Here is a 22046-nt window from a genome sequence, read left to right as displayed (position 1 = left end):
AGGGAACTTCCATGGTTCTGCCAGCAGGGGGCATAAAAACACCCTGTTAGTCACCAGCTCATATTTTCTGGATAAAAAGCAGCTTTTCTGTTCCTGCAGGTCACTAATGAGCTTCTCTCCACAGATTAATATTCCCAGAACTGAAGAATTTATCACTAAAACTAAATCCTAAGAAAACACAGTTCAACGTGTAACACATCCTGGACAGGAAGAACCAAAGAGAGAGGAGCTAATTTTGAAAGCATTAGCACATAGCATTAGCACATAGCATTAGCACATAGCATTAGCACACAAGCTAGTTTTTCTTGGATAAATTCTAAATTGTTAAACTGGTTGATGATGAGTTCAATGTCTGTAAAAGTGTCGGAGTGAGACCTCCTGTGTATTCTGCAGCTTTGTTATGAAAGCGAAACGGTTCTGATCCGAGGCGGGAAGGAAACAGAAGAACACAAACAGCTTCTGGACCTGTTCAGAACCGGTTCTGACTTTATTCACCAGGAAATGTTTCTGACATTCTGGATTCTCATGATTAACAACAAGATGAACAATCGGGTTAGTGTTGACCTCCTTCCAGAACCAGAACCTCTTGGACCCAACCGTGAATCCTCCAGTCCGGTTCCGGTTCTGGTGAAATGGTCTGAACCGTTCACAGTGATAAAAGCCCGTCTCCTAAACAAACAGAACCAGGTCGCTCCGGGTCAGAACCGACAGCTGAACTCTGATAATCTGCATCCTAGCTGGTTTGGTCCCAAGTCTCTAAAAACGTTGCCATGGTAACCTGGAGGGTCAGCAGTGGCTGCTCTTATGCCCCCCTCCTTCATCCTCCTCCTCTTCCTCGCCTCCTCGGCCGAACTGCCTCCTGCTGAGCCTCTCCGGGTCGTTGGACGCCATGTCACTGAAATCCCTGAAGATGTCCTGGAACGTCTCGTCGTCACCTAGGAGACACACCAGGAACGCTGCTTAACGAGGTTATGAGCTAACGAGGTTATGAGTAGTTAACCAGGAAATTAAATAATGAGGATCTTAATGAAGCAATATCTTAACGAGGTAAGCTGATGTTAAGTTAACGCAGCACTGAGTGCAACAGGTAATGAGTTAAGTTGCTAAGTTGATGAGGCAATTATGAGACAAAACAATTACTTAACGAGGTGATTGTTTAATGACACAATTAGTTAACAATACCAATTAGGGAGGAAATGAGTTAATGAGCTTCTCCTTAACGAGGCGACTGACCTGTGGTGCTGAAGACTCCCTCTGAGTCTCTCATCTCCTCGTTCATCCGGGCCATTCGCAGCCTGAAACAGATCCAGCTCAGACCAATCAGAACCGACCATCAGAACCGACCCCAGTCTAAGTGTGTGTATTAGGGGTTGAACGACTACATATTTTTTAAGGTCGACTACATCATGATAATAGTCGAGTCGATGTCGACTAGTCGCGGTGACGTCATAGTGACGTAAGCGCAAAAACCCTTCACAACTACTTGGAGGCTTTATTAGCTATTTTCACGGCAAATATTGGTGGAAAATTAGGTCATATATTAAATATTTTTAACCATTTTATTGGCGGCGTACAGACAGGAGGCCACCGGTCAGAATAAAGTGGTTCTGATGGTATGAAGGGTGACGTGCTGCCCCCTGCTGGATGAAACAGAAATGACTACCAGCTTCCCCTTCATTCGTTCGTTCAGAAGTTCCTCCATGTCTGGCAGCGGCCGGCATCACAGAGCAGAACCGACCGACTGGGTCACAAACCAGAACCAGCTGAGGTCCAGAACCTAAGATAAAATGTGATGAAGATGAAAGTGAGACTCACAGAGTGACGATGTCAGCATTAGCGGTTTCCATGGCGATAGCCAGCGGGTCCTGCCCCTTCTCGTCCACAGCGTACTGATTGGCTCCTCTCTTCAGCAGCAGACACACCTGACTGTGTGACCAATCAGAGCGAGGCGTGTTGGCTGTGAAGTGTGTGTATCAGTGTGTGTATCAGTGTGTGTATCAGTGTGTGTATCAGTGTGTGTATCAGTGTGTGTATCAGTGTGTGTCAGTGCAGTTACCCCGTGTGTCCAGCGGTGGCAGCAGCGTGCAGGGCGCCACGCCCCCTCAGGTCTCGGCGGTTGACGTTGGCTCCGTTCTGCAGCAGGAACTCGCAGGCCAGCAGTGACCCCTGCAGGTGGCAGATGGAATCGCAGCGTCACAGTCAGAAAGTTTGGATCGGATCGACGGAAAAAGTCGGAAAGTCGCTCACTCCGACCGCTGCTCCGATCAGCGCCGTTCGCCCCTCCTCCTCTGCGACGCCGCCGTTGACCTCTGCCCCTTCCGCCAGAGCCGTCGCCATGGAAACGAGGTCTCCCGCCACAGAGGCCTGGTAGAGTCGGAGCCCCGCCCCTTTTTGAGGCGATGCAGCAGAATCACAGGGAAACGTTAGCGATGCGCTGATGTTTTCACTTCCGTTATCTGAGATTAAATATCGTCCGAAACCGGAAAACAAACATTTTGATTGTTTTCAGACAGACAGAAATATATTGAGTTACACATTCATTTGACAACTCCACTGCGGCTGAAATAAACATTTTATTTTGCTAAAGGATTTGAACTCTGGCAGCCTGCCAAGACTCAGAGCACAAAGCATAGAGTTAGACTGAATAGATCCGTCCTCACTGGTCGGACACAGTGTCACCAACACTCAATGCAAAACGTTTGACCTTCTGATTCTGAGGTTTTATCTGAAATGTTGTGACCCGGTGGGCCGGTGGGCCGGGCTGTCGGTCCAACAGCCGCTCATCTTTAGATCTTCGCTGAGGAAGATACCATCAGCTGCATGTAAATATCTGCCCCTCACCAAAACTCAGGAAATCGATGCTGATAAATCGGACCACAACCACAGACGTTAACATCGGATCGTTTTTCAGGGACAGTGGGTCATACCGGCTCCGCCTGCAGGGCGGCGCTGGACGAACCTCTTCTCCACGTATTTGTCCCGGATCCACGCCTCCCGCTCTGACCTGCGGCACAGAGCAGCGGCTCGGATCAGAACCGGCGGAAACGGCACCGACCCGGCAGCAGAACCGGCTCACCTGGGGCTGTCGGGTCGGGGCTTGACCCGGCCTTCCTCAGAACACCTGGCCTCGTAGATGGCGTTCACCACGTCGTTTCCCAGAATGCACAGCAGCTGGAAAACAGGAAGTTCCTGGAGGTTTGTTCATGTTTCTGTTTCTGGCGGCTCCAACGAAAACGGTTTCAACACGTCGCTCATCGCCAAGTTTAACGTCCAGCAAAATTCACTGTTGATTCTCTCTGAGCATTATTGCCATTGGCAGCTTTCCGTACCTTCAGCTGCTCCGCCTCCCAGGAGTCCAGGGTCAAGGACCGCACCTTGGACAGGTGGACGCCCAGGCTCCTGGGACAGAGAGACACAGAAACTCAGAACCGCCAAAAAGCCCGGCTCCATCAGAACCCAGCTCTCCGGCTCACCGGTGGATCCCAGAGCACTCGATGCACACGGTGGCTCCCAGGTTGACGGCAGCCCAGCGCGGCTCCGGCTCACCGCAGTCGCAGCACCGCTGGTTCCCGGGGCCCCCGAGGGCCACGGCCAGAGCCGCCGGCCTCTGGGGGGGCGTGGCCGGCAGGGGGGCGGAGTCTCCGGTGCCCGGTGGGATGAGGCAGGCGTCGCCACGCTCCCGGTACGCCAGGTCGATGCTGCCCTGCAGCGCGGCGAGCCACGCCTGCTGCAGCGGCTCCGAGTCAGCCTGCAGGGCGCAGCACCTGACACACACACACACACGTTTGCGCAGCTATCTTTGTGGGGACTTTCCATTGACTTCCATTCATTTCTACACCCTAACCAACCAAAACTCAATTCACACCTTAGTCCTAAATCTGACCCCTGACCCAAAAACACAGTTTCCCCTTGTGGGGACCGAAGCCTGGAAGTTGGTCCCCACAACGTATTATATGTCAGGGAAATGGTTCCCACAAGGTATTAGAAACACACGCACACACGCACACACACACGCACACACACACACACGCACACACACACACACACGCACACACAGTGCATGAGCAGCGCCTACTGCACCATGCTGCAGCAGCCAGGCGGAGTCTTACTTCTGGACGGACAGCAGCTCGAAGCAGAAGCGGCGATCCAGATGCTCCGCCGGCTTCACGGCGCACAGCCGAAGGTCCTCAAACAAGACGGCAGCATCATCCTGAGGGGACACATGTGACATCATCAACAACAGTCGCTATGACTCTGAAACAGGCTTTCTGTTGTCATGGTTACATCCAGTTAGACAACAGCAGTTTTTAGGGTCTGAACTTCGTTCGGTGTTGGTAGTGGTTTCACATTCAGTACCAGTAGAAATAGCCCCGTTAGCCTTCCGGTAATAATAGCCCCGTTAGAGCAGCTTGTCTTTGATTCTCCCAGCGTCTGTAGCGGTGTGTCCGGTTCGGCATTAGCTCTTCTGTGTGGAGTCTGGTAGGGTGCTAACACCGACCCGGACCTACACCTTAGTCCTAAATCTGACCCCTGACCGTCACCGATCCGTCGGATCGGTGACGTCAGTACCCGGACAGCATAGGTCCTGTTAGCATCTCAAAGAGCGTCCAGCTCTGCCCGGCATTTATTTTTAACGATCACCTGTTAGAGCCTTCGTTGGTTCTGCTGGTATAAAAGGCTCAAAGCTGATAGTGACACAGTGTGGCATTACCTAAAGTTACACCAGTAAAACCCAATATGATAAACCACTACTGGGGTAAAGTTAGCCTTCCTGTGTTTACTCTAGACTTCAGTACAGATTGGACCTGATGACGTCATCAACCCATCGGTGAGAAAATGGCGACCTCCATGGGAGACAAATATAGCAAAAGATGTACATTTCTGAAGTAATTATGAGTTTTGGCGTATCACAAACAACAATTTTTCAAGTAATAGGAAAAATGCAACATATTAAGGCCAACATGTTCTACTAGTCCTGGATCCTTTTAAAAGTGTAAAACATTTCAGAAACAAGGAAGTTCAAAACGTTTTACATCATCAAAACTCATCAAACATTTAATTCTGTCAAATGTCATCAATTCATCAAGCAAATACACAACAAATATGTTGATCAATAATCCATATATTATAAATCAAAGTCAATTCTAACTGGGTGGATTTCTAGTCTTGATTTAAAGGGGCAGTACTACGTGTTTTCCAACCACTTAGAGACATTTTATAGCAAAAACCTAGTAACTATGTTACCTTCAGTTCTTATTAAAACACTATATATATATAATATTTTACTTCCTGATTTAATGCCTTGGGCCTCTGTCTCTTTAAGAAGCTCCTGCTCTTTCTGAAGCTCCGCCTCCAGGAAGTCGTCCCAACATGGCTCCTCTATTAACCCTTTATCGTTTTTACCAGCGTTGCTCTGAGCAGCAGCTCCTATGAGGAGTTCAGCAGTTTCACCGGCTGTTTGCTAACTGCTGCTGGCCAAGTGTGGGAGGAGCTGCGCCTTGAAGGCGGGGCTTCGTCCACCCAGGCGTTTTGCACAGCTGAGTGGAGATTAAAGGCTGACTTTGCAACTGTCTTAATGCGTCTCTGAAGTTTTCTCAGGTTTCCAGCTGTAAGAACTGCAGCTGCTCTGACTCTGGATGTAGAACCGCCTCCGGTTCTGAATGAAACTCCAGAACTCGGATCCCATCAGAACCCAAACCTGAATGTGTCAGGGAACAGACTCACCACGGAGCCGCCGCTCGCTGCCTTAACGCGCCGTCTTCCAGGAACAGGAGCGGGTCACATGACCGACAGAGAGCCGCCGGATTGGCTGAACGATTTCACAGAATGTCCTGATTCAGCTGAACATTTATGATCGAAGGATCTAAACTCTGGACTCTGGATTTGAAACAAGCGGATTCTGGATTTCTAGAGGTGAGTGAATCAGCAGCAGCAATTTACGGATCAGAACATTTTCCAGGATTCATGAGGAGATCAGATTTTCAGTTTGATCAGTTTCATTCGGTCAAAGTTTCTGAATCATAAATAATGTAAATCTACAGGAAACGAAACTGAGAACGACTTTAGAAAGGAATCAGCCGATGATCTGCAGGAGGTGAGCGATTCCTGGGAGCAGCGGAGGATCTTACCTTGTGGGACTTCCTGTAGATCAGCTGATTGTCTCTGATGGAGAACCAGCACCTGAAGCAGAGGAAACATCCCAGAGGGCCTCAGCAACTTCTGCACAAATTTACCTTCAAACTAAATGTTTAGTTAGTTTAGCTAGCAAACTAAAAACTAAATGAAAATTTTACATAAATACATATTTAGATAAATAATTAACTACAATATTTAGTTTGAAGATAATCTTTTAGCATACTAACTAAATAGTCAACTTTCATCAAAATAGCTAGCATTAGAAATTAAATATTTAAAATTTTTGTTTAGCTTGATAACTACGCATTTAGGCTTTGACACCAAATAATTAGCTAAATATTTAGCTTCTCCAACCTAAATATCTACCTTCAAACTAACTAACTAATTTTGATATTTAGTTTGATGATAATCATTTAGCTTCCTAAACAAATATTTAGCTTCATACTAAATACTTAGTTTGCCAACTAAATCTTTAGAGTTTTAAACTAAATAACATGTTGAAAACATGACTGTGAAAGGTGAATCCCAGTGTTTCCTCTTATGAATCAATTGCAAATTTATTGACGGAATTTGACTATGTTGTGTTTTTATTGTTGATTCTATGTTGCATTGTATTTTTGTGTTTGATTTGATGTAAAGCACTTTGAAATGCCTTGCTGCTGAAATGTGCTATACAAATAAAGTTTGATCGATTGATTGATTGATGAAATTTTTGGTGTTAATTTGGACTTTCCAAACAGCAGCCCCCGTCTCCGTACCTCTTCCAGGTCTTGGATTTCCTCCTGGACCGTTTGAACAAGTAACCCTGGATGATGTCGCCGCTGTCGGGACACGAGCTGACCATCGGCTCGCCCGAAGCGTCCTGAGGAAACATCGACAGCGTCACTTCCTGCTGACCATTCACATCTTAAACGTGAACGACCAAAAACACGGAGAACACAGTGGGAACGCCGCGCCGGATACAGAGATCTCATTTTGTGGTGCTGATGTAGAAATATTTGCAACATATTTTCCTCTTTAAACCAAAGATGGAAACATACTGACTACATCTCCATCTGACTTTCATGCAAATTTTAAGGTTAAAATCTCACAAAAACATAAAAAACAAAACAAAAAAGAAACTATGAATTAGTCGGGTTTCCATGTATTTGGCCAATCAGAGTGTGATGTCATCAGATGTTGATGCGACACATGGCTACAACAAACAGAAAGCAGCAGTTGCTAACAGGACGTAAAAAATGCTAACAGGAAGTTGTGGATGCTAACTAGCATGGAGCGCTAAGAGCTGGAGGTTTCTGAGAGTTGGTGCCTCTGGTAAGGCGCAGACCCACCAGGATGGAAACATTCGCTACGTCAGAAAACGTGTTTCCTCTTTGAGGAAACTGAGGAAGTTATTTTGAATTTTGCCTTTCCATGAACCTTTTCTGATGCAAATTAAAAAAAGAAGTTGATGGAAACACGACACCTGAAGAAAACGAGGAGGAAAGAATCCAAGTGTCTAAAATTTTGTTACTCGCCACACTGAGGCAGCAGAAGGAAGAAATACTGCCCCCTGGTGGTGGGAGTCATTTCGGTTCAGATTTCCTGCCTCAGTTTAATCATCAGGATTCAGTGAAATGTTGGGATCTGTAGCTGTGTGTGATGCCAAACTGGACCGGACCGGACCGGACCGGACCCAGGCGGCTCTTACCCGCTGCTGCACCAGCAGGTGTCGGTTCTCCAGCTCCTTCCTCTTGGCAGCGCAGGCGACAGAGAGCTGAGACAGCTGAGGAACAAATATCAGGTCAGATCATCCAACAGAGGTCGCCAGAGAGGTCAGAGGTCAAAGGTCAGAACCTGAGCTCCCATGGTCTTCATGCTGGGCTCCAGGTCTCTGAGCAGGTCGAAGCCTTGGTGAAAGAAGGTGAACTGGGCGTGGACGAAGGAGAACACCTGAGAAACCAGGTGGTTAACGCAGCTCACAAAAACAACAAAACAAAGTTTTTTATCCAAAACGCTGCAGAAATGACTCACAGAGTTCAGGACGTCGATGTTCTGTTGGGTTTTAAAGGTGTTGAGCTGGAAGAGAATCAGAACCAAAGTTCAGAGAACCTAAATGTCAGCTCGGTTCCCCCCTCCGGTCCGGGTCGCACCTGTAGGCAGTAATCCAGGGCGAAGTGTTGGTAGCACTTCCGGGTGGCGAGCAGCAGGTGGCTCGCCCGCTCCGCATCGGCCGCCTTGTGGCGCGACACCTGGGCGTTCTTCGCCGCCGCCGTCTCCAGATCCTCTCCGATCCGAACAAACTCCTTCCTGGTGTCGGCTAGCTGTGGCCGGAACCTGGGAGGAACAAAGAGCAGGACCGGATCAGGACCTGGATCAGGATCCAATGATGGCCGAGTCAGGATCGGCTTGGAACCGGATCAGGATGTCATAAGATCAGGACCAGATCAAGACTGGATCAGGATCCTAGTGGATGAGGAGCGACTCACTGTGAGCAGAGGCTGGAGAGCTGCTGGATGATGGCTCTCTGCATCTGGTCCAGCAGCATCTGAGGAGCAGAGGTCAGAGGTCAGCTGGACAGTTCCAGCTGCCAGAGAAGAAGACAACAGGAGGACTCACGGTGTGGAAGCTCAGAATCTCCTGCAGACCCTGCTGGAACTGGTTCAGGCAACTCTGTGGAGCAGGAAACAGGAAGTAACACACAGGAAACAGGAAGTCACACACAGGAAACAGGAAGTCACACACAGGAAACAGGAAGTCACACACAGGAAACCGTCCCAACTAATCAGACCAGCGGCGATGGCGCCGCAACGTCTCACCATCATCACCGACTCCTTCTTCTGATACGACAGGAGCTCAGCCAAGCCGCTCAGGAACAGCTGATTAGCTGCGTTGTACGCTTGTCCCGCCTCCACCATCTTCCCGCACAGCTTCATCACCTGATTGGTCAGAGAGAGTGAGCAGAGAGACTGTCCATCCAGCAGCAGGTGAAGGTTTAATGTTGGAAAAGTTAATGAAGCGTGTTTTAAATGCGCTGACAGCAGGTCAGATGATCAGAATGAGGAAAAACCAGATTAAAACCAAAGTTTACCTTATCCAGATGAGTCTCCAGTAGGGAAACATCTGCCTCAAACTGATCCAGAGTGATTCTGAAGAAATAAATCACACCATCATCAGTGGTGATGGGCCATCTGAACCCAGGCTTCATGTACCGAGTAGTAAGGGGGCGTGTCTGATGAAGCCCCGCTTCCAGGTTTGTGTCGTCTTGCTGAAAACCACGTGACAAACGAGGCCTCGCATTGCAGGGGTCACATGACTGCTTCATTTTGCGTGTCGGTTTTCAAAATAAAAGCGTGATGAGCCGCTGCTTGATCGCATCAGAGGAGTATTTGTCTTCATAAGTGGCCGAAATAAAAGGAACCTTTTATAGTTCATGTGTATTAATGATTTTGATGATGGCACTCATCAAAGTGTAATGTTTGTTACCAGTTTTCTCAATGGTTGATTATGGTATATTTCATGACTTTATATTTATGTGTTTTTATTAAGTAAAACATTTTGACACTGCATTGCTGCTGAAATGTGCTACACAAATAAACTTTATTGAAATGGAGCCAGCACTATATGCACTTTATATTTAATATTTATATTTATATTTTATTGTGTATTTTATTTATTCTGAGTAACCTCATTGAAACCTCAAAACATTGTCCTGAGCCGTATGCAACGAAATTTCGTTATGTATTCACCCTGTGCATACAAAATGATAATAAAGTCTGTCTAAGTCAAGAAGAAAAAAAATCAGGAAAAACTTGAGATGATGATTCATAAGATTCTTAAATAACAATAATTAAACCTTCACCTCCAAAATTTTCACCTTCTTGAAATTTCCACTATTTCTTTGTTCTGCAAAAATATATCAGTCTCTAACAGCAGAAACAGACTTAAGCTGTTGGGAAAGTAAAATCCTGGCTGATGAGTAAAAATATGAGGGATCAGATCAGAGAGCCAATAGAAATCCAAGAAAAAGAGAATTTATGAAGAATTTTAGTTTTTCAGGAGGCAAATCAAAACTCAAAGAAAACTGTCTGCCCCAACAAGATGCACTCCGAATACATTAAAACAAATGTCTTTATTGTTAAATCAGTCAATGACAGAAGAAAACAGCCACTAACAGTCAACATATATCAGGATAACTAAAAAAGATTAAATAGGATTTAATTGACTCTCCTGTTACTAAACGTGAGTTTGACAAAAACTTTGTGACAATATTGTATTTACTAATTGTTTTTAAATATGTCTGTCTGAGTGACAAGGCCTGTTTCAACAGCAGGTGTCACTAATGAGAAATGATTGAAGGATCGAGTTATGAACCTTTGGGCAAATCAATGGGCCGGGAAGCTTCATTGCTTCATGAGGCTTCATTTGGTCATCACTAATCATCAGGGTAACCTGCAATCACTTTCCTGGAGGTTTTTTTCAGCTGATAGTCGGTATAATCATTAACAGTTGAATTCATCTCTTATTTATTCATAAACTCTGAATAAAAACAGAACTTACCTGAACTCAGGTGAGTCTTTGATGCATTCCTCAAAGTCTAAAAGGGATTCCATGACGTCACACGGGATCCCTGGGAACGTCACCGACTCTTAATAAAGTTTATTCAACATCCTAACCGTTAGTTAGCAGTTAGCCTGTTAGCTCCGCTGCAGAATCCGCTAATTTCCGGTGATACGTGTCTTTAAAATGACACCCTGTGGACACAAACCTGCACGGAGCCTTCGGGAGAGCCCGGTCCGATACGCATACCGGCTCGGTTCGGATAAAACTAAAGGTATGTCTTGTTTCAGTTGTTTTATTCCCCTGACAGATGTCTCCGTTTAACTGTCAGATAATAACCCGGTTTGGTTGGCGTCGGTTCAACAGGATAAAGCGACACCCAGCGGCTGGGAGTGGGACTGCAGCCACTGAGCGCCAATAAAACGAAGAAAATAAACATTCAAAACATTTAACATGTTTAATATTTTCATCATCTTGCCTGATTCATTGAAATTTTAATTTTGGAAAAATAAAATCACGAAGGATTTAATGATTAGAGAAGCCTTAAAAGTCTTTGAATTTATAATTTTGGATCTAATTTTCCTTCCATATTTTATTTTATTCAAATTTTCATAATGCAGTATCACAACTAACCTAAACCCTTTCAATATCAGAATCATTTTCATTTTTCATCTTCAAAGCTCCAGAATATATAAATTATATATACACACATTTATAAGCGCTGCTTTATAAATGTGTGTTTTTCCTGAACGCATCATCTCAGCCCATCACAGAAAATCTAAAGGACACAAGATAAAAAAAAAGATTTTATTTAAACGAGACATGCGGAAAGGAAACAGCAGGATGCTGCTGCTGCTGATGATGGTTCTGAGCGCGCTCAGTGGCAGACAGAAACCAGGATGATGGTGACGTTGTCGGCGCAGCCTCGCCTCACCGCCTCACTGGCCAGCTGCTGACACGCCGTCTCAAAGCGCAGCTCCTCCTCCGTCATCTCGTCCTTCTGCTCCACGCTCGCCTCCTGCTGGAAGACACAGGAGCTCTGTGACCTCACTTCCTGTCAGACCCGAGCCATATCCAGGCGGATTTACAGCTTCGACATGGACATCACACCTGGAGGACGCCGAGAACAAACTTGACGGCTTCGTCGGCTGAAAACACTTTGAACAAACCGTCACAGGCCAGAAGGATGAACCTGCAGAAAAACACGTTTATTAATGTTGGAGGAGATTAATCTGTTCATATTTATACAGATGAATCACATAATCTGTTCATATTTATACAGATTTGGTCATTTCATCACAGTCATGTGAAAATGTTAGTGTGAACAAATCTGGGAGGAAATTCTCCCAGTTCCACCAGACCAAGAACTACACTGTGGCCCTGTCCTACAGTAGATTCAGGCGTGGCTCATCCTGCAGTCGTCATTCAGTGCATAGGCCACACTATGTATAAAGGATCACCTTTTGGGAGGTAACATAGGGGAGGGTTTCAACTGTGGGATGTAGAAGACATCATTTTGAGGTTCCTTCAGGTCTGGAAGATCTAAAATATCTGATCGTTTTCAGCTGTGTGGGAACAGCAGGGTTTAAAAACAAACAGCACAGAGCACAGTGCTGTCTGTCTCATTCACTCCTCTTATGGTCAAAATATGGATGAAGGGATACAATTTTCTTTATACATCAGTAGAAGACACCTGAAAGAACATATGTTCAAAATATTTGTTTCTTAAAGTATTTTACTGACAGGTTTGTGACAGACATTGACCTCCAGGGTCACAGGCAGGAAGTAAAGAGCTCTGGTCATGTGACCTTTCACACCAGAAACATGACATTGATATTGCTTAGAGTAGACACACTATTGTTTTATTTTAAAACTTCAATCAGCTGCTAAAAGTCAAAATTATCCTTTTAGAGCTTCTAGAAGTTAGAGAAAATGTCTGGCAACAATTGTTGCAGATGGGATTAAACGGGTTAATCACATAATCTGTTTAAACATAAACCAGTTTAAACACTGCCTGGTTTTAGACTGGTTATCTTTAAACAGTTTTCACACCTGATTTTGTCGTGTTTTTCCTTTACCCTGTCTAGAGAACTAGAATATAATCCAGAGTAATCCAGAATAACGCCTCCTGGTGGCAGCATGTTGGAGCTGCTCTACTCTGATTTCTTCTTTTTAACTTTTGTTCATCATTTCCCGGCTGAATATTTGCCAGTTTGGACAACTATTCTTTCTGGTTATTGATGCTGAGCAGCTGAAAAGAATTCTGTGTTTCAGTAACCATGGCAACAACTGGAAGCAGCTGATTAGCATCTCAAATAATCCCTGACCTTTGACCCTAACGGAGTTGAAAAACGGAGGCAGAGTGAGAAGGAAGGAGTTCAGACCGTTATGATTCAGTGGATGGTCCTGAGTTTACTCTACCAGCCGGTCGGTGTTGTGGAGCAGGGAGCGTGTGCGGCGGCGTTCTTGCCTGTCATTGGCTGTGAGCTGGCACCTCCTCACGTCGGGCGTAGAAATCACGCCGCAGCGTTTGTACTGACCGTCTCCGATGGACCGGGACACTTCCAGGACGCCCAGGACGCGGCCGTCCCTGTGGGGACGGACAGACAGCTTTACGCTGGACGGGTCTCTGGAACAGATTCTTCTTCAGATTCAGATTTTATTTCACTTTCTCAGTTTGATTTTTTCAATATAATTTTTATCAGTTTCAAATTATTTTTCTACATTATTTTTTCAGTTTTAATTGATTTCTTCTTTACATTTCTTTAGTTTTGATTTCTTATGATTCAATTTATTTTTGATTTTGTTTGCATTTTTTCTGTTTATCAGTTTAAAATAATTTCTTATTCCATTTTTTTCCAGTTTCAAATAATTTTTGTATTACAATATTTTCCAGTTTCAAATCCATGTCTGTTATTTCAAAATGTTTTCTTAGTTTCAAATTATATTATTTTTGACAAACCATTCGGCCCTAATGTAGCTCCATAGAACTCAGTTCTGTAGGGACTTTGGGCCGACGGGGTTGGAGAAAATGGCCGAATGCTGCGAGTTTATTGGTTTTAATAATCCTCCAATACAAAGGTGTGAGCTGATATTGATATTCAATATTAGTATTATTGTTATAGATAATAAATGATATTAATATTTCCTTTTCAACGCTGTAAAAATTGTTCCCATGGCTGCCATCACCTCTATGCTTCAGGTAAACCTCCCACAATCCTTTGCTGGGTGCCGGCTGACCTGACGGTGCCTCCGGCCCTCTGGATCCTCATGCGCTCCTCGTAGATGGTCGGGTTGTGTTCCTTGCTGAGCGCCAGAGTGACCGACTTCCTCTGGCCGTCTGCCGCCACCTCCGTTCGACACAGCACCGCCTGCAGACACACAGCAGCTGCTGCTCAGCGGGGCCCCCTGCAGGACCGCGGGGCGCTGCGCCGAGCCCGGCTCACCCTGCTGTCCCCCAGGTTGGCGGAGTACACCGTGTCGTCCACCACCAGGACGCAGGTGGCCGTGGAGCCGTCCTTCCAAGCCGGCTTCCTGCTCACAGAAACAAGATGGCGTCTCAACAAGCGTCCCCTTGAGCTCCTCCAGCTCCAAGCGTTTTGACGTCTTACTGGCTGGAGGCTTTCTTCAGGAAGTCCTCGTCTGTCTGCCGGAACGTGTCCAGGAGACACTTCTTCAGCAGCTTGTCCAGATTCTCAGCGTCTCCTGGAACAAAGACACCATCAAAAAGCATCCGTCAGAAGATCCCATCAGGACAGGAAGTGAGACTCACCTGAGGGGAACTTCTTGGCCAGGTTCAGGTGAAGGTTTTCAGCGGCGAATCGAGACGCTCGAGCGCCGCCGTGACCATCAAACACGGCGAAATACGAGACACGAGAGCTGCAGAGACACAGAAACACCCAGAGACTGATTCTGTCCTCCTGAACCAGAGCAGGACAGGAAACAGGAAGTCTGGAAGTCGAGGCGGTCTTACACGTGTCCTGGCAGCGAGGACAGACAGCTGCTCATGTCGGGCATCAGTACGTGGGCGTCCTGCATCTCGTCGCGCTCGCCACGCCGCGCCGCCACGTAGCCTCTGAGCCGGGGCAGACCTGCGGCGGACAGACAGACGGACGGACGGAGTGGGTCGGCTGCTGCCTCGCCTCGTCTACTCAGCTTCATGAGAGCAAAGGAAGAAAACAAACATTGTGGTGGAACAGCTGAAAACCTTCTCTACAAACTTTCTTGATCTCGTCCTCCTCCTCTTCCTCCTTTTCCTCTTCGTCGTCTCGCCTCCGTTTGAATCTTCTGTCCTCTTCATCCTGAGCTGGAGGAGCAACTGGAGACAAAGAAAACATTTAAAGACAAGAATGTCATTCACATCACCATGCTAACATTAGCATAGCATTAGCTGGCTGAATGTAGCTTAGCTTATTTTGGTCTGTGACCGTTAGCTGCTATACAGCTGAATAGATTCTCTTTACAGAAAAATTTGGATATTTCTTTTCTGTTTCAAACTTTTTTTTTTGCTTCAAAATTGGTTTTCAATTCATTTCAGATTTTTATTACAATTTTCCACCAGGTTCAAATCTTTTTTTATTCCTAAATATTTTAAGTTTCAAGTCATTTTTAGGTTTGAATTTTTTAGCTCCAAAGGACAGAAGAAAACGCCCAGATGATTCACCTTGTGGGTTTTAGGGTTTCACCAATACGAACACTTTAGTTGACATCGATATCCAATATTTATATTACTGCTATGGCTGATATTAATCATATTGTCCTACATTTCAACATTATTAAAATAATGTGACCACAATGCTTACAGACCTCCCTGTTGGTCACATGACCAAACAAACAGACCGACTCCCTCCAGAAACACGAGCAGCAACACGATGGAAATAAACATCTGTTGTTAATATTGATCCAGCTTTACTTATCGGACCGATATCGATATATCGGCCTCCCTAATTGATTTATTTTCAGTGTTTTATCAGATTTCTTTAAGTTAAAGTCATGTTACCACTTCCGTTTTGCAGAACCATCACTGGCTGTGGTTTGGACTCAGTTCGGTTCCGGATGCGCTATAGATCAGTTCATGTCAACAGTAATGATTATATTTCTGCAGCAGAACCAGAGGTGTAAACTGCAGATGTTTTCTTTTATCAGATGCATCAATGAGAAGCTGGTTCTGGCTGCTGAACCCGGACTGATTCCGGTACCAAACCGTGCCTTATCTCAGCTGCTGCCGCTACCGTCGCTATGAACTCACCGGACGTCTGTGTCGGTTCTGGCAGGTCGTCGAACAGGTCCATTCTTCTCCTGGAATAGCCCAACAGCTAACAGGCTAAGCTAACTAACCTTCAGTTCGGTTCCGCTGTGTGTGTGAGTGTTCTGACCCGGTCCACAAACAGGTCGGCTCCAAACCCCGTTTATACTTTAAACCGGTTCCGACGGTCCAATAGTGAACAGGTCGTCGGGTTCGTCCCGCTTTACCGCAGAAAGTCAGGCAGCGGACCAAATTCAACGGTTAACATAAAGCTAGCTGAAGCTAATACAAGTTCCGGTCATTTCATTCAAAATAAAAGCTCGTTGAGTTCTTGAGTTTCTTGAGTTTATTTCAAAATAAAAGCTTCCAATCTGTAATAGATTTTTTCATACTGAACACACATTCCAATTAGATTTTTTTCTGAATAAAAGCTTACATTTACATTTAGAACTTTATAAATGTCTTTGAAAAATAAAATAAAAGTAGTCTAAAGTTTCACAATAAAATATTAAATGTTTCTTAGAGTTTCTTACAAAATAAAAGCTAGTATTTTATAATTACTATAATTTCTTTCACAAATTAAAAAAGAAAAATCTTTACAAACTAATATTTACACACATTTTAAAATAATTTTTAAATGTTCAAAGCTAACATTTAATCAAATAATTAAAAATAAAACATCTATATGTACAGCACTTTTTTCAAAAATAAAAGTGCACACATTTATGACTGTTTCCTTTATTACTCTGCAAGTAATACTATTTTACCGTAGCATAAAAATGTTCACAATATAAAGTACATAATTTTAGTAAAAGAAACATTTTGTAATTCAAATTAATTAGTTTCTTTCAGAATAAAAATCCATAAAATAATATTAGCATCTTTCAAAATAAATGACATTGAATATTGTAGACTAAATGCTGTTATACATGGAAATCATTTTCTATATAATTTTTATAGTAGTGACACATTAATCTCTTCCTGCTGCCACTGGGGAAATATAAGATATCAAACTTGTCAACTTGTTTTCTGTAAATTTAGTGTCTAATTTCAAATAATTAAAATAAAGTGGCAAACTTTCTTTGATCTGCATTTCAAAACCTAAATTATTTATTTCTAGGTTTTCATTCCTTTAAAGTAAAAATCATCTGCCATAACACCAGCATGATGTAAGCTAATTAGAAATGATGCTAACAGTATTAGCTATGATAGTAGCTAGAAATGATAAAGAATCTGGTGCTGACATGTTGGTATGGGGGACCCCGAAAAGGCATAGTCCGGCCCTGGTCCCTGGTTCAGTTTCCTCCGGCCCTGGTTCTGTGCCCGGTCTGTGAAGACTTTCCCATCGCAGCGGTGACCCTGAACGCATCACCGGGAGGTGAATGAGTCCGGGCTCCGCTCCAAGCGCAGTCTGCGGGCTCTCATCATGCGGCTGGGGCTCCTGTGTCTGTGGACCGGCTGGATGCTCCGGAGCGCCGCGTCGCAGCCTCCTCAGCCGGAGGACGGAGGCGTGCGACCCGGCGAACAGCTGCAGACCGACCCGGAGGGAGTCCGGACCGGGTTCCGGAGCCAGAGCACCGGCGAACCGGCAGGTGGAGCCCGGAGGAGAGCAGCTCTGAGCGGGTGAGCAGCAGGAACAACACCGCGGTCCGGAACTTGAATTCACAGAAACTCACTAAAATAAAACTTAGTGCTGGTGAAGTGTTAAAGTTAATTTTTAACTTTTCTTTATGTCTTTAAATGTAAGACATCATCTGATTGACCGCAAATAATTCTCTGAACACTTTTAATCTTTTTTATTTTTTAATATTTTCATCCATCCATTTTCTTCCGCTTTATCCGGGTCGGGTCGCGGGCTAGCAGCTTCTGAAGGGAGGCCCAGACTTCCCTCCACAGCCACTTGTTCCACCATTTTCAATTAATCCTTTTAATTTCTGAGCACATTATCAGTCATTTTTTGCGGGTTTTTTTTTACGTTTTATGCACAGGAGATGGATTATTTATCATGTTCAGTGTTTATGTTATAAATGTTTCCTGTATCCATAAAATGCGACGTGAATTATACACTCGTTCTGATGCTGAAGAGTTTTCACAGTTACTGCTGTTTTGTATCTGAGACTCACAGCTGAAGAGTGCGGATGGCTCAGGCGTTTTGTTTTGCTGCAGCTTAATGATCTCACCTGTTGCATCCTGAATCCTTTCAGCTTCTTTCAGAAACATCAGGAATGTGTTGAAACTCAGTTTCTGGTGAGCGACAGTCAAGTGACGGATTCAGAGTCAACACAGCCTGTGTGCAGAGCAGCACGTCTGAGTCTTAAACCCTGTCAGCTGACGGAGCAGGCGGCGATTTCAACTTTGTGTTTCATCTTTTCAACACTTTTCATGATGTCTGAGGCTCCAAACCCAACGGCAGCGACAGGAGACCGTCCACTTTACAGCGATCCAACATGCAGCGACAGTGGAGAGGAAAACTTCCCCTTAACACGAAGAAACCTTCAGCAGAACCGGGTTCAGAACCAGAACCGGGTTCAGAACCAGCGGCCATCTCTGGTTCTGATGGTTTGAGAAAACGGAGCAGACACAGAAACAGAAGAAGTGATATGAAAGGTGAAACGTTAATAATCACGGTCAGGTGATGGCAGCATCATAACCAATCAGAACGCAGAGCAGGTGTAAAGAAAAATACATCATCCTGCTTTTAATTTATCTACTTCTCTCTACTATGGCTTTGCTTCCTGGAAAACAAGCAGATCTAGTCATCTGTTGGTCATCAAATTACTCAAAATTATTTTTGAGTAACTTTGTTATTTTTTAGTTGAGTTCAGGTTTGTATGGAGAGGCAGCAGAAACTAAACCCAGACTCTTCAGCCTGGAGGACCAGCAGCTGCTTCCTCTGCGCCGCAGACAGGCTGAGCTTCAAACATCTCCTCCCTTTGTGTTCAGAGAACAGAGGAGCTTCCTAGCAGCTTCCTAGCAGCTTCCTAGCAGCTTCCTAGCATTCAGACTCCACTGCTCTCTGAGCTGCAGGGCAGAAACAGACTTCAGGCCCGTTTCTTCTCAGTCAGTTAGCGACTTCAGACACTCGGTTCGTTCGTGAACCACGAGCAGAAAACGCCTTCCAGGCCCGTCATCCGGAAGAGAACCGGCAGAACCGGAGAGCTGGTTCCTGTTGCAACCTTGGATCCTGAAAGTGAAACTGTCTGTGGTTATGCGGTCACTGGGTCCAGTTCGGATCCAGTCAGCGGGCCTCCTCCGCTTCAATACGACCAGTACGCCGTGAGTAATGACTAAATCCTCTGCTGAGGCCGGATCCAAACTCACCGCTGCCTGAACCCGAAACAACAACAAGGACGCCACGCATTCAGGGGCTGAACGAAACCAGAACCTCTGACCCAGAACCAGCAGAACCCATGAGAGGATCTGAAGACCAACACAGGATGGATGATGGATGGATGATGGATGGATGGATGATGGATTAGCTGATTAGCTGTTTAGCTGATGGTCCAACAGTCTGAAGACAAATTATTTGTTGGAAGACTTTATGAGCTGTTTCTGACATGGACCTGAAAGTCGAGGCGTTATTCAATAACAGACCAACTCCTGATAAATAAATGATGTTTTTAAGACCATAAATGACCCTTTTCTCCGCAGACCTCGTGTTTGTGGAGGTCGATGTTGTCTCGGCTGGACTGTGTCCTCTAAAACCAGGAGGTGCACCAAGCGTAAGCATTTACTTTCTACTTTGGGATTTATTTCTTTTTAAGTTCAGATGTTTGTTTAATTTTCGCCATGAAGACGTTCAGGTGTTATTTTCTCCTAGTCTTCCTGCAGGTGTCAGATTTTCCAACATGATCTTTTCTCAGACAGATCATAAATCTATATGTAATATGTTCCCTGACTCACGTATCAGTTATTTATAATCGCTTCCATCAGAGGCTCTTCGAAATTTGACTCGTTTGTGACCACAAGATGGCGCCGACTCAACTATCAATTAGGATTAATGAAGGAATTTCTCCACCGGAGTGTGAGGGAGTCACTCCTCGCAGGTCCGCTGGACACGTCCGACTCGGTGTCACACAGTAAACTGTTCGGCAGCACGCAGTGTTCACGTCCAGCTGTTCTGTAGATAAGTTAGCTAGTTCAAGTACCTAGTTGGGCTAGGCCCACCCAGGGCCGCCATGACACATCGGTCAGAGAGCCGCAGTAACGTCGACTGGTGGCGCCGACTATCAACCTGTCTTCAGTTTGATGTCAAGAGTTTTTCTGCCGAGTAGTTTACTGTGGGACACTAGCAGTCTGCTTTGACTCTACGTCTAGTGAAGGACTTGCTACTAAGTACTACACCAAGTGAGGTATGTGGAGGCGTTTGGTCCTCTCAGATTATTGACATCTGTCTATCTTCCTGCCGTTTCCCTGGACGGGCAGAGTTCACCTCCTTCCTACCTGGTGAAAACGTTTCCTCTGAGTTGCTGTTGGTCGCCGCCTCCAGCTTTGCTCCCTGTCCCACCAGGAAGTACTCGACATTCTCCCTTCATTTATTTATTATTCTTTATGTGGGTCTAGCTATCAGACCTGAATTGGACTTCATGTTTTCCAGTGGATTCCCACCTCTGCCTTACTGACTCCATGTCCCAACCTTCTTGTCCTGTTAAGAGATTCTGTGACTGTTAGCATAATTATATTTCATTTCCAATAACCAAGTGTCATGATACGATGTCCCAACATATTATCCATTGCTTGACTTATCCACAAAATATCCCTTTGTGGAAAAACATTCCCAAACCATCATCCTTCCACCACCGTGCTTGACATTTACTGGAGTGTGGATTATAACTGTCCTCTTTTCCCGCAGCCAGATGTTTTCCTCCCTGCCGTAACGGATCATCGTGTGGACTTCCTAACAACTGTCTGTGCAGGAGAGGTTTCTATGGCGTCCGCTGCCAATTTTCTAAAGTTCCTCTTCCTGTGGGAAGGCCTCCAGAGACATCCAGCCATCCTGCCTCCTCAACCACAGCAGCTGGACCAATCGGTTCCAGTCGGAAACCTGAACCTACAGGTTCATTTCAGAAGCCATTAAACGGTAACGACTCTGGTCCTCTGAAGTCTGGACGTCTAGCAGGTCAGGCTGAAGGCGTGAAGGGGGATCCAGGAGATGTTACCCTAAGGTTTCTGAACCAAACGTCTCCTAGAAGCACAAATCTGATGAGGACAGATCCAGATCCAGAGAGGCAAAGCTCAGATTCAGAACATGTCCTGGAGTCGAAGCCCCAAACTAACAGAGAAAACAGGAACCCACTGAGATCCGAGTCCCTGGAGCTGCAAGCAAGTCTGGAAGTTAAAGAGGACGAGGATCCGACTGGAGCAGAGAGGAGGCCAGAGGAGATGAAGAGGCAGATCCCGAGGTAAAAGTCAATTCCTTGGTTCCTCTGACGTCTCCTCACACCTAGTCACAAAACGTTGTGCGATCTCCTCAACTCTCTCATCATCTTTTATCTTCAGCTGTTCACTTGCAGACCTTCCTACCTTTCAAACCTTTGACCTTCTCCACTCAGTCTTGTCACGTTCTTCTGTCCTCCCTCTGTTTGCTCTCTACTCCTTTCCTGTCTGTTTCTCAGTACGTCTCAAATCATCACACCTCATTGCAGTTTTCTGTTCAGCCAGCAGGTGGAGACTGTCACCTGTTCTATACAGTAAACCGTTTTTTCCTCTCTGGTCTCAGTCCTGAATCAGACAGCTGCATCGTTTATATCAGCAGTTTCCGGCTGTAGATCCAAAGGGTCCAAAAGGACCAAAGGACCAAAGGACAGTAGTTCTGGAGGGTTGAGTTCTGGTTTGTACTGAAACACTCAACCTCTACTTTGGGTTTTTTTCAAGCAGAAGAGAAGAAAGAGCCAATTGTTTGTAAAGAAGTAAACCAGCTGACTGGGATTTCTCTGCCACAGTGCAAAATGTAGATGAAACAAACTTCAACGCTCTGAGCGGTCAGAGGTGAAGGTCAGAGGTCAGAGCCTGGGTCATGACGGCCTGTGGGAAGATCTGGAGGGATTCTCGGTGAATCCTCTTTAAACGCACCAACTGTGGATAATTCAGGGTTTATGAAAGTTATTCTGAGGTTTTCCTGGGACTT

The 22046-nt window shown here is 45.3% G+C and overlaps 3 protein-coding genes across 11 annotated transcripts in view; 1 reads left to right on the top strand and 2 right to left on the bottom strand.

The window, feature by feature from the left end:
• Positions 1–457: 457 nt before the first annotated feature.
• On the bottom strand, positions 458–11057 carry zgc:162872 (BAR_ACAPs and ArfGap_ACAP domain-containing protein). Of its 3 annotated transcripts, none has more exons than XM_044119791.1 (22): positions 10883–11057; positions 10675–10762; positions 9206–9263; positions 8934–9053; positions 8734–8787; positions 8604–8662; positions 8268–8451; positions 8149–8193; positions 7972–8067; positions 7826–7900; positions 6894–6997; positions 6129–6180; positions 4110–4210; positions 3474–3764; positions 3330–3399; positions 3077–3171; positions 2928–3004; positions 2248–2387; positions 2057–2166; positions 1816–1926; positions 1234–1295; positions 458–935 (listed from the first exon to the last, which is right to left on the bottom strand). In XM_044119791.1, exons 2-22 carry the CDS (start codon positions 10725–10727, stop codon positions 787–789), a joined length of 2106 nt encoding a protein of 701 aa, XP_043975726.1. In that variant the 5' UTR covers positions 10728–10762; positions 10883–11057; the 3' UTR covers positions 458–786. The 3 variants fall into 3 exon arrangements, with proteins under 3 accessions (XP_043975726.1, XP_043975725.1, XP_043975724.1); XM_044119790.1 differs by having other exon boundaries at positions 10675–10744; XM_044119789.1 differs by having other exon boundaries at positions 10675–11057.
• Positions 11058–11467: 410 nt separating this feature from the next.
• LOC122832747 (integrin-linked kinase-associated serine/threonine phosphatase) lies at positions 11468–16220 on the bottom strand. 5 transcript variants are annotated; one of them, XM_044119793.1, is made up of 10 exons: positions 15923–16220; positions 14882–14992; positions 14648–14765; positions 14447–14553; positions 14286–14379; positions 14121–14208; positions 13915–14045; positions 13145–13264; positions 11785–11866; positions 11468–11695 (listed from the first exon to the last, which is right to left on the bottom strand). In XM_044119793.1, the coding sequence occupies exons 1-10, from the start codon at positions 15963–15965 to the stop codon at positions 11552–11554; spliced, it is 1038 nt and encodes a 345-aa protein (XP_043975728.1). In that variant the 5' UTR covers positions 15966–16220; the 3' UTR covers positions 11468–11551. The 5 variants fall into 5 exon arrangements, with proteins under 5 accessions (XP_043975728.1, XP_043975729.1, XP_043975731.1 ...); XM_044119794.1 differs by having other exon boundaries at positions 11468–11692; positions 15923–16219; XM_044119796.1 differs by having other exon boundaries at positions 14859–14992; positions 15923–15960.
• A 1076-nt stretch (positions 16221–17296) lies between these two features.
• LOC122832604 (latent-transforming growth factor beta-binding protein 4-like) overlaps positions 17297–22046 on the top strand; it is a 34784-nt gene continuing 30034 nt past the window's right edge. For 2 of the 3 annotated variants that reach the window (XM_044119515.1, XM_044119516.1), the window contains exons 1-3: positions 17297–17542; positions 19571–19641; positions 20772–21321. In XM_044119515.1, coding sequence (XP_043975450.1) covers positions 17346–17542; positions 19571–19641; positions 20772–21321 — 818 coding nt within the window. In that variant the 5' untranslated portion in view covers positions 17297–17345. The remainder of the gene's footprint in view (positions 17543–19570; positions 19642–20771; positions 21322–22046) is intronic. The other variant, XM_044119514.1, reaches the window with a different exon arrangement.

Source organism: Gambusia affinis, linkage group LG06 (assembly GCF_019740435.1).
Source record: "Gambusia affinis linkage group LG06, SWU_Gaff_1.0, whole genome shotgun sequence".
In the NCBI taxonomy this organism is placed as follows: Eukaryota; Metazoa; Chordata; class Actinopteri; order Cyprinodontiformes; family Poeciliidae; genus Gambusia; species Gambusia affinis.
This window is presented reverse-complemented; position numbering and strand designations above follow the sequence as displayed.

Bases quoted from the DNA above. Each gene is read 5' to 3' on its own strand.
- zgc:162872 (XM_044119789.1), bottom strand. From the start codon at position 10,727: ATGGAATCCCTTTTAGACTTTGAGGAATGCATCAAAGACTCACCTGAG. The intron at 3,765-4,109 runs GTAAGACTCCGC...TGTGTGTGTCAG, and splicing joins GAGCTGCTGTCCGTCCAGAA to GTGCTGCGCCCTGCAGGCTG. The intron at 2,388-2,927 runs GTATGACCCACT...CGCCTCAAAAAG, and splicing joins CCGCCCTGCAGGCGGAGCCG to GGGCGGGGCTCCGACTCTAC.
- LOC122832747 (XM_044119793.1), bottom strand. From the start codon at position 15,965: ATGGACCTGTTCGACGACCTGCCAGAACCGACACAGACGTCCG. The intron at 14,046-14,120 runs GTGAGCCGGGCT...GTGTGTCTGCAG, and splicing joins CCAACCTGGGGGACAGCAGG to GCGGTGCTGTGTCGAACGGA. The intron at 11,696-11,784 runs GTGTGATGTCCA...TGTGTCTTCCAG, and splicing joins TTGTTCTCGGCGTCCTCCAG to CAGGAGGCGAGCGTGGAGCA.